The sequence below is a fragment of the Seriola lalandi genome, unplaced genomic scaffold (assembly GCF_002814215.2).
Source record: "Seriola lalandi dorsalis isolate HSWRI2012SDOR001 ecotype SW California unplaced genomic scaffold, Sedor1 jcf7180002054885, whole genome shotgun sequence".
Taxonomy (NCBI): Eukaryota; Metazoa; Chordata; class Actinopteri; order Carangiformes; family Carangidae; genus Seriola; species Seriola lalandi.
In genome coordinates this window covers 4,073,416-4,085,034 of record NW_019525437.1, presented here as the reverse complement: position 1 = coordinate 4,085,034, position 11,619 = coordinate 4,073,416, and the positions used below count along the sequence as shown (strand labels likewise).

General features: G+C 40.4%; 1 protein-coding gene across 1 annotated transcript in view; it reads right to left on the bottom strand.

Moving 5' to 3' along the window:
* Positions 1-11,619, bottom strand: part of LOC111671788 (adenylate cyclase type 1-like) — a 50,199-nt gene continuing 38,580 nt past the window's right edge. Inside the window, exons 16-20 of the mRNA XM_023428988.1 lie at positions 7,208-7,354; positions 6,694-6,792; positions 6,061-6,175; positions 4,463-4,587; positions 1-2,738 (exon numbers count right to left, since the gene is read on the bottom strand). Of these exons, the coding sequence (XP_023284756.1) occupies positions 2,406-2,738; positions 4,463-4,587; positions 6,061-6,175; positions 6,694-6,792; positions 7,208-7,354 (819 nt within the window). The 3' untranslated portion in view covers positions 1-2,405. The remainder of the gene's footprint in view (positions 2,739-4,462; positions 4,588-6,060; positions 6,176-6,693; positions 6,793-7,207; positions 7,355-11,619) is intronic.

Below are 11,619 nucleotides of genomic sequence, written 5' to 3'. Positions count from 1 at the left end.
TGCACTTACTCCTGGAGACATGTCCCCGCTGGCTTTATTTTTATAATCATAATACGTCAATATCATCGCAGTGCAAACACTTAGTATAAAATATCATCTTTAACAAAATTTACATTCACATAAAACATCTCAATAAATACAATAAATCTTTAACCAAAAAAAACTTGACAAATATCTGATCATTCATAATATATCTCTGAAAAAGACTCTACAATGTACAATAATAGCTAGTAATACCTACATATAACAATTGAAACCCGTATCATACAGTATGAAAATATCCAATTTACAGGAAAAATATTGTACATAAGTCCAGTCCATCAACTTTCCATCAACGGTTTAAAGCAAGAGTATAAAAATCCTCATTTTTAACCTTTTAGAATCTTAAAGTTAAGCATTCCAGCTACTATATAGACTTAAATCTATTTCAAACATGATAAGAAGTACAATAACATTTCAATCAGGTTATGGTGTCCAAATAAATCTCTCCAAAATCAAACACTTGCCAATATTTTGAGATACAAAACTGTCAAGGAACAAGCTCAAACAGTAAAAATACAGGCATTCAAACAAAAAGGAAAAATCCACAATTACTGCAGCCGCACATTCAGTTGTGCTGCAGCTCAACACGAAAAGAGTTTTGATATGTTTATGAAAATAGGTTGGCACATTTGATAAACCAGCTACCTGTTGACTACAGCAGGAGCGAGGAGGAGGAGGAGGAGGAGGAGGAGGAGGAGGAAGGAGGAAGGAACCCCCCTGCCCTCCACCCCCGGCCTGATGTCAAACTATCCTGAAAATATGTCCTCGAAAAAGGTTCGCACACCAAGCTCATGAAGAAGACACGGGTCAAAAAAGCACCTTACATTCAAGAGGACTGCGACCTTTACAGCGCATGCATGAGGACAACATCACAACAGAGTCACTGCGTGTCCGCCGCTCGGCCTTGTGTTCATGTTTCTTCAAAGCATGCATGTAGGAGCCACAGGCTTGCAGGCAGTGCATGCTAGAACAGATTAGAGGAGAGATAATGGCCGTGGTTAGCCGCGCTGTGAGTAGCATGCTATACCAATAGAATAAATCATCTGGGTTTGTGTGAGGAAGCCAGATAAGGAGGTTTGGGTGTCTCCTCATGAACAGCACATTTCTTTTTCTTCTACCAAAGCAGCTTTTAGTTCATAAAAATAGTCGAACAGAATATTTTAACGATAGAAAATATTTTTTAATAAACAAGCACGCAGAAAAAAGTTTCTTTTTTTTTTTTTTTTTTTTAAATATAACTCCGTGAGGAAGGAATCACACTCGCACGATTACAGAAAAAAAAAAAAAAAAAATTCTAAGGCATGCTTCAACTCCACAGAGATACAGACTGGTGTGGCTAGCTATGCACACTCTATTGGCTACATACACTATCAGGTCAAAAATAGGATCCAGCTGGCTAGAGCATGCAAGGAGGCTGAGAGAGGAGACAAACCGCTTTATTGCTACACTTTGACGAGGAAGAATCTGGAAGTCAAGCATCACAGGGAAACAGACAGCAAACATGACTGAAATGCAGCAGTGGCATCATGCACTTAAAGACGCCGAGCGGCTCGGCTCAGGGGAATCATGTGCCGTTAAGAGGGTTTCAGCGAAAAGGGGGGCAAGAAGTGTAGTAAATGTATCACTGACCTGGAAATGATCGAAGGCAAAGCCCTGTCGTGTTTTGGCAAGTTTAACACCTTTAACCGCCATTTTACAATGAAACATTTGGCTTCATCTGCTTTAAACACAGGGAGAGCATCGCCCCCTGGGATTAACCTGTCTGAATTGGTGTCTGATAAATCGATAAAGGATAAATAAAAAAAAATTTTTTTAAAAAAGGCAACAAAAACCACATGGCAAGAAACTCATTGTGAGGAGTGGTCGCTAAGGCAACAGCACTGATTTGGTTTTGTACTGAGAGAAAAGGGTCGGTGTAAGTTGCGAGAGGGATTTACAGATGTGTTTGAGGCTTTCGTGCTACACGATCAATTGTGCATTTCGATGTGGTTTTATTTTAATGCTGATTTTTATTTTTTTTTTCGTTTTGGGTGTCGACTTGGGTGTCGATCCTGGAGACGTCCTTGGCCTGTGATTGATTACAGAGCAACTTGGCTGAAGCGTCCTGTATCCTGTTCATGAAACAACAAACAGGGCTCAAGTGAGGAAGGAGGGGCTGATCAAGGCCGCCGTGTTCAGTCCTGGCCTCCCATTGGACGATCAGTGTCTCCACCTCTCTGTGCTGCACAGACAGTAGAAGAAGAGCAGAGACTGAGAGCAACTTTGCCTCTCTAAAATAATCTGTGTTGTTGCTATTTGTGGTATGTCCCCCACCTCCACTGTCATTTTCTTCTTTTCCGCGGTCACCATGGAGACAGCATCCCTCACACCATCGCCGTGGGGACAGAGGGCAGGTACCTGGTGGTGCTGGTGGAGGTGGTTGGCTTTGCCACGCTCGGGCTCGACGTCCTGATGGTGGTGTAGGTGGTGATGGTGGGGGCAGGGCTCAGCCTAGTGCACACACTGCCGTGGGTGAACGCGCTGGACCGGCGCTCGGCGATGCCGGGCTGCTGCTGCTGGGTGTGAGACAGCCTGCCACCTTGTCTGCGCCCCTCCAGGAAGTAGGTGAGCATCTGACCTTTGCCCTTTACACTGACCTGGCCACGGCAGACAAAGTTGTACTGGTCTGTGATGAGGCGGTAAACGTCTTCTGTCACCTGGACAGGAAACACAGATGTATGACATTAATCATGATGTTCATGAACAAAAAAACATTTTCACTTATTTTGAATGTAAAGATAACAATTTATGCAATATTGTAATTTTACTTGGAAAATTTCATATCCATAAGGAAAAATGTCTTAAATTAATTCCCTCATTTAAATTGTTTCTATTTGATCTTTAACGTCACTTTGTCTCTCAAATTTGTAACAAACATGAAGTCCATGTCAGCAGTTAATATCTACTCTGAAATGTTTGTCTGAAGAAGTCTGTCACTTAAAATATGTCTTTGTCATTCACAAAATTACAGTTTTTCTGAATTAATGAGATAATTATGTTGTTAATTCAGAAAACAGGATTTAAAAAATAAAAAAAATAAAAAATCTGCTCTGTTCCTGAATTAAGATTATTATGCTGTTAATTCTGAAAAAACTTTAAAGTAAAGAAAAATCCTGTTTTTCTCTATTAATGACAAAATTATCTTTTTAATTCAGATTCAGCAGTTTTTTTCCTTTAGTGAATGTATTACACTTCCATAAAGAACTGATATGTCACTGAACTGACACCTGTGTTGAATCAGAGATTGTTTCTTTTGGTGGTAAAAAAAACAGTTGAACATACTGGGAAATATGATTATGTTTGTGCATTAAAGGAACAGTTTGATCTTTTGAGAAATATTTTTCGTATCTGATGTTACAGATGATAAGATTGACTCTATATGGTAAATATATGACAGGTGATTAGCTTAGCTTAGCATAAAGAGAGGAAGCAAGGGGAAACAGCTAGCCTGGCTCTGTTCAAAGTTAAAAACTATGATTACCAACATCTCTAACTAATTAACTAACACAACATATCTCATTTAATTTAACATGATCATAAATGTAAATATTAAAACAACAATTTGTGGTTTTAGTTGGAGTTATGAGACCATAGTTTATTTATCCTCATCTCCTGCTACAGCAGGGGATCTAGGATTCGGTCAGCACAGGTTTTGGTTTTGGTCTCTGCATAGTTACAATGCTACCAAACCTGATCACTTCCCTATTGTTGTATCCCTCCGCCAAACAGTCAAGGTACAGGAAATATGGTCACAGTCTCTCCTTCTTTTCCTGAATTACAGTGTTGAATAATAGCCGAACATTATGATGTCACAGTGAACTTGACCTTTGACCATTAGGATATAAAATGTCATCACTTCATTTCATCCTGTTAGACATTTGAGTTAAACTGTGTCATAATGAATGAATGAATTCTTGAGTTACGGACAAAAATGGTTTTGTGAGGTCACAGTGAGCAGCAAATTTGAATCAGTTTGTCCAAGTGAATGTTTGAACCAAATTGGAAGAAATTTCCTCATGAAATAAAAATACTTTCAGCAAAACAAGTAAGCGAGATGTAAGGTGTTAATTAAATAACTTTAAAGCTGCAGACAGGTGTATTTTTGGACGGAGCCAGGCTAGCTGTTTTCCCCTGCTTCCAGTCTTTTTGCTAAGCTAGGCTAATCCCCTCCCAGATCCAACAAGATTCAACTTATTTTTATTTAAAAACCTCTTTGTGCACCTCAAGTGGATTCTTCTCTCTGCTCTTTTGTTATGTGTTATGTGGTGATTTTTTCATGATGCAGTTTTCATTTTGTCCTCTTAACCAGGTCTGTCTTGAAGAAAGGTCTTAAAAAGCAGAAGAAGAAGAAGACAGGCGAAGGGTGAGGGCAGTGGTGTACCTGTATCTTTCCTTGTACTCCGGTGCTGTCCATCCTGCTCGCTACGTTCACTGTGTTTCCCCAGATATCGTACTGAGGCCGTCTGGCTCCAATCACTCCTGCCACCACTGGGCCCACGTTGATACCTGGAATGAAAGCAACAATATCTGATACCAGGTAACGCCATGACCAGAATCAACAATACTGAGAGTGACTAATGTACCATCACGGGGGGGAAAGTTTCGTGTCATGATTTATGAGGTGAATGCATCATTAACTCTGTGTTTTGCTACATTTGGGATTTCTCTTTTCTCTGTTTATTACTAAATCATCTCCACGTTAAAACACAGGACCATTTTTATTCCTGCACGCCAGCGACAGCCAGAGCTGGAGGCCATATTGTTTTTTGGTTGTCCATCCGTCCATACGTCTGTCCCATTCCCGTGGACACAATATATCTCAGTAACACCTTGACAGAACTTCTTTAAGTTTAGCACAAACACTCACTTGGATTCAAGGATGAACTGATTCGATTTTGGTGGTCAAGGGTCAAGGGTCAAAGGTCAAGGTCAGTATGACCAGGGGATGTAACCTGAAACTAGTCTGAGTGGCGAAGGCATAACAACCACAAGTCAGTGATTCTAGTTTATCATAAACTAGAATTTCAGGTTACATCTCTGTTTATCCAGAGTCGTATAAAATATGAACCATTTGTGTGAAATCTTGTCATAATTGCTGAGCAGTCTTGAGTTACGGCTAAAAAGTGTTTTCTGAGGTCACTGTGGACTTAACCTTTGAACTTTGACCACCAAAATCCTAAAAACGTACGTACAGACCGACGGACGGACAACCCGAAAACAATATACCTCCAGCTCTGACTGTCACCGGCACGGAGGAATCATTAGAAAGTGTCATGGGTGAAATCTCTGAACCAGCAAGGTGATCACTGCACACCTGCAACGTGTTCTAGGCTGAGACCTTTTTTTTTTATTTTTTGGAATTGATCCTATTGATGCTGATATTGATAAGACTTAGTATTGGTAGTATTGAGACTGTAGATATTGATCCACCCGCTCCTACCTCAGTGGCTTCTGTTGCAAAAGAAGTCAAACAATATCACTAATTACACCACTTTGATGACGAGTCGCTGAAAACCAAAAGGTATTGCTTCATCTTCACAGCTGCAGTTCTGGAGGTCTGGCACTTGTGGGCCAAACCTGACCCCGGTTTGTTTTTCTGTGCTTTCTGGAAATGTCGTCTTACGCAAATTACCAAAAATTGCGTTTTCTGCAAAGTGGGTTCAGTGGAGCGGACAAACATTCACAGTTTTTTACACATGGAGCCCCACAGTCTGCAGACAGGATGGCACTGTGTACACCAGGTTACACTGGGATTAAACAAGGGCTCCCGTCGCAGGCTCCCCACAGGATACCCAACACAATGGAACCCAGAACTTCAGTTCTCGCTGTGACGAGCTTCCTGGAGGGTAGCGCTCTTTCTGTGATGCATTTCCTACCACACTTACCGGCACTGAGCGTCGACACTGTCCAGTGCAATAGGTCAAAGACGCGCTTGACACCGATGTTTATATAGACCAATGTGTGTGTCTCTTCACTTACCCACTCTCAGGACAAAGTCGTTGTAAGACTGGTAGTTGATGGCGTCCAGGACGTCAAACATCTCGATGGCGAAGTCTGACACGGTGCATAAATGTGAGGTGATGGACTTCTTCACCTGAGAATCAGCAAAACACACAAATACCAAGAACACAGTGAGGCAGGGAGCCATGTTAGCCCCCGTTTCATGATTATTCCCATTTTTATCAACGCCCGCCACAAAAGCACACAGCGGGGGGGGGGTTTTCCCCTACAGTCAAACCGCCACTGTGACAGAATGGTGGAGTTTATTTGCGTAGAAGTTCTGCAGAAAAAGTTGCAGAAAGAGCTCTTTTGTTAGTCAGCTTTGCAGTATTTAAATAAACTTTATGAATGCAGAATATGCTGACACCACGGGGGCTGGTAATCCCTCACACAGGATTTGTGGAGCGAAATGTGACAGTGTTGGAAATATCAACAGCCAGACAATGACTACCTGGAAATGCTAGGCCGCTCAAAAATGCTGTGTGCATTCTGAACTGTTTCAAAACGCACTAATACGCTGCAAACACACACACACACACACACACACACACACACACACACACACACAAACAAAACTCATAAAAGATCTAAATATAGCCGCTGCATGTGTACCTTGGAGGCAGTTGTAGGAACCAGCCCTACTGCAGCCATGTATGTGCTGCCAATAGTCTTGATTTTCTCAATATCCCTGTAGCACTCTTTATCCATCAGCTGGGGGGAAAGAGAAGAGAAGAAAAGAGGGATGAAAACAGGAGGAAAACATTACTACTATAACATATTTCAGTAAACTGTCAGTTGAAGTTCATACATTTTATAGGCTGTGTTGGCAAATGCAATTTGAAATGAACTATTTTAGCGCGTTTGAGTAAATTAATGCTTTATGTTGCTGATTATAGATTCACACAGGCCAAAAGTCATCTGTGAGTTATTCCCCATTTTGAAGAACTTTCCCAATCGTGACCAATGCTTATTATCCTGCATCAATAAACACTGTATTTTCTAAACCCTCAGTCTTTGAAAGTGACATTACGGACGTCACGTTACACCAGAGCTTCACCTCCAGCGTCTCCACAGGCAGAGCAGCCAGACACGAAAGCTAAAAAGATTTACGAGGCGTTTCACTCACCTCGTCAAAGTCGGCGATGATCTCATTGAGCAGCCTCAGACACTCGACTCCCATGTTGTTCCCGTCCAGCTCGATGTAGAAGTCGTTGAAGTTGGCGATGGAGGCAAACAAGACTCCGACCTGAGCGTAGGACTGGTAGTACAGGTCCTGGAGGAGGAGGTTTAGTTGCTTTAGTGGTGTAAGAAAAAAAAAGCTCAAGGAACGCTGCTTTAAAAAGGTCATTCAAGGTTCAGTTCACCCAAATTGCAAATAAACGTTTGAGCGTGAAAGTACTGGAAACAAAATGTGTGTAGCAAAATAATCTATGGTGTTTTTTAGTCTGGTTAAACTGAACCCTGGTTCATTTCACCCCAATACATTTGGGAAAACGGTAATCACACTCGGGTGCGGACCAAACCAATCGTACTGAGACCCTTCGTTTTTGGTGTAAAACAGTTCTGATCCGACCCCACTAGCAGGTGAACTCACAAGTTCGAGCTAGATGTTTACTTCCCTGCTCCGGCCAGACAATCTGACCAATCACATGAGGGAACGTTCTCACCTGGTTTGTAGTGATGCATTTTGGCTCACTTGAATTCTTCTCTGTGTGAAAACAAACCGAAAACAACTGGACCCCTCGTACATGGAGGGGTTTGGAGGATTTGTTGTTTTACTGTGTGACCAAAGTTCCACACTTACAGCGTTTTTCCACCACATGGTAATGACCTAACTCGACACGACCCTACTCCACTTGCTTGTACTTCTTTTTGCACTGCAGATAGCACCCTCCAACGTAGCGTTGTTACTAAGCAACAATGCACAAAGCAAACAAATCGTGATATCATCTTCAACACGACACACACATGATCAATGGAGGATACCGAAGGGAAACCAAACAGAGAAACCTGCACCTCCTCGACTGACCACGGCCTGGTTTTGCAAGTCACCATGATCAGAGTACAGAGCAATAACTAAGAGAAAATGTAACAGGCTGCAGTCGCTTGGCTTTTTAAAATTGACGGGTTTGTTCAGAAACGTCCCGTCTTGCACAATGGTGATGCAGCAGTGACCATTCTCTCTGACCAATCAGCAGTCTGCGGCATTTTCACATCACCTCAGTGTTGTGACCTGGAAATATTTGGGACAGATTTTATATATTAATATAATAGATAAAGCATGTACAGGAAAATATAATTTAATTAAATTTTTGTCCATTATCCAAATACTATTTCTATTCTGCTTTATGTGGGTGTATAACAGTTTTGAGACATCGGTCTGTGCCAAGGTGTGTCACAATCTGAGATTAGATTAGATTTTGCTGGCTAAAGGTCAAAGGTCAAGATCACGGTGACCTCACAAAACATGATTTTGGCCTCGTGAATGCAATATCTCCAGAACTCCTCAAGGGGAATGCCTTCAAATTTGGCCCAAACGTGAAAAGAACAAAACTTTATAACCTTAACTCAAGACTTCAGTAGACTTTAAATCACTCTGGATAAACAGGGATGTAACCTGAAACTAGTCTGCGTATAACTGCGAGGTGGTAATTGTAGTTTTCTCAAGTTCTGAGATGTTTGTCTTTGAGATTTCTGCCTCCAAACCAAACACAAAGGACATGAATGGAATTTCTGTGGTGGTCACAACATTAAAAATGAACATCTCTTTCCAGAAAGAGTGTGTTGATCCACAGACTTCAGTGTGAACAGTTGACGTTTGAACTTCTTTCTCCGGAGGAAACAGTCCCTTAATAAGATTTTCTGTGGATTATGAAATTCAACAGTAATGTAACCCCGGGTGATAGGGAAACTGTCACTCGGGGTTGCATTACTGTTGAATTTCATTTTTCACTGTTATAATCAGGTTCACTGCGTTGGCACCATTGCACTCAGCACACATGATCTTTGCTCATGTGAGGTCTTGACTCTTTATTGGATATAAGTAACTTCTGCTGAAAGTCCCCAAATGACATTAGTCCAAAACATTTTTGCTTTGCCTTTAAAATCAGTGTTTCAGCTGCAGTTTCTCTTCAGGTCAGTCAATCATGTGTATGTTTATTTGTTTTGTTTAAACCTACTCAGGAAGTTATGCTTGTGTGCACTGGACATATATTATGCACCAAGGTTCCAACTGTGATGTGGAGATTTACTGTATACGATAAATCTTGAAATGATAACTTACACTGTGTCCTCCTTATGAATTTGCATGTGTTTTCATACAGAGTTACACTTCATTTTACATGGGATGCTACTGGTTCTAATTCAAGATTGAAGAGAACTTTATTGGCAATGCCTCCAACAAAATCACAGTTGTGGTGTCGTTCCGAAATATAACATAAGGATATAATAGGACCGCAGAGCACTGGGAACTTTCAGGTTCCATTTTAAGACTGCGTGGGGTGGCTGCAGAAATCTCTAAAACCTTGAACAAATAAAACCAAAACTATGGCTATAAGTGAGAAATATATACTGTATGTATATATTTTTAAACATGTATGAAATGATGCCGGGCAAATAATAAAAACAAGAAATGGAGCTGGCAATGAGGATGGACGTTCTGCTCATCGCCTTAAACAGTTACTGATGTGCTGTAGTGAAATAAAGAGCTGTAAACTTGCAGGTAAATTGCAGGTTTTTTTCAGTGGTTATGTTGGAGCAGTGACACTTTGAATTCCAGGCAGCAGAGTCCCACTGCGTTGTGTTATGAATACAGTGTATGGGTGAACTTTAGCCCAGAGGAAAGAGAGGAAGCTTTTCTATACACTGTCGCTCCGTGGGGTCACCAATGTGCCGGAAACATACTTCCTGTCCCCAGTGTTTACTAGTCTGAGCCTCAGATGATCACTGCATCGTCTGATGCACAGCCCGCTGATTGTTGGAAGATAGGAACAATTTTATCTTTTTTTTTATTGCTAAAGAAAACCATGAAAAGAGCAAAACCAACAATTAATTTAACCGACTAACCAGCACCGTCAGCGTGGCCACATCTGGTACATATACACTGTATGTGGTTGTAGGATAACTGCATTATCCTGTCATTGAACGTCACTGTCATTAGAAATAGACACACTGCTAAATCTGGGTGATAGAAAACACAGTCCTGGAGATGTTTCAGAATAAACTAAAGTTGTGTTTTTATTAGTTTCTGAATGATAATGGACTTCTTTTTGTTTTGTTTATTGTTTGTTTATAGTAATGAAAATATGAAACAGTGCTGTTGTTATGTTTGAAACAGTTATTCATCTCAAACAAAATTAAAGGGACGCTCCACCAGTTTTACTGGTGAAGATCATTAGTACCACAATGCTCAGTTGTGTAACGTCCTCTGTGTCTGTTGTGAGTCATCAGGGTTATTTGGGTTTCAGATTGTAGACTGTTAATCATTAACAAACTGGGGGCATGGAGTTTAAAAAATGGGGGCATTCACCTGGCAGACAGGGTCTAATGTAAAACGGCTGTCAAGCTGCATTATGGGAAATGTAGGAACCAGTATTTTTGGAGCTTAGCACAGACTTCTGGACATTTCAGCCTCTAAATTAAACTTAAACTCTGGTCTCAGTGTCCCATTTTACATGCTGGGTATTTATTTCTTTGGGTTTAAAGGTTCTTAATTATTTTAAATTAACATGCTAAATAGACTCATTTCTGGCTTTGCAACATCAAAGCTGTGTTCTAATGATTTTGTAGTTTTGTTTTATTTACTCACAAACATTGAAATGTCAATTATACAATCAGCATCCCAATGAACACGAGCCTTTATGACACGAGATGACAAAATGTCCTGCTTTTTTATCTATTTTAAAGTGGTAATAAAGACTTTGGTCTCTACACAATAACATACAGAACCGTACATATGTGTATATGTATATAAGTATATGTATATTCTATATGCAACAGGAAATAAAAAATAAAGAAGAAAAATAAGGGAGTTTGTCACATTTTCTTGCTGTTTAATGGAAACATTTATAATAAAAAGACTAAAAATAACGCAAATGTTAGCATGAAATGTCTAAATACAAACATTGAGATGTGAATTTACTTCAACTTTCTTTGTTTGAAAATGGCTCCTGATTGTATTTTTTTACTGGTAATGGGCCGTCAGCTCCATCATATTTAATGTTTCTGTTCATGTCATATAAATATAAATATATATTTAAATATAAATATAAATATAAATACATTTGTGGCTTGGAGTCAGTGTGCAGGTATTACATTTTCCATTCATACAGTGTATAAATAGACTCATAACTTTTACATTGGATTAGATTTGGACACTAACATTTCCATACTTTTAGTGTGTGCACACAGCTTTACTGTTTACAAACCAAGCCTGTCCTCGTGAGGGGCTTATGCATTTCCTGATTCGCAGGCCAAAGAAAGGATGTATGTTTTCATCACTTCCTGAGGAGGGGGCGAGTGGGGTGGGGGGTAGGTGTG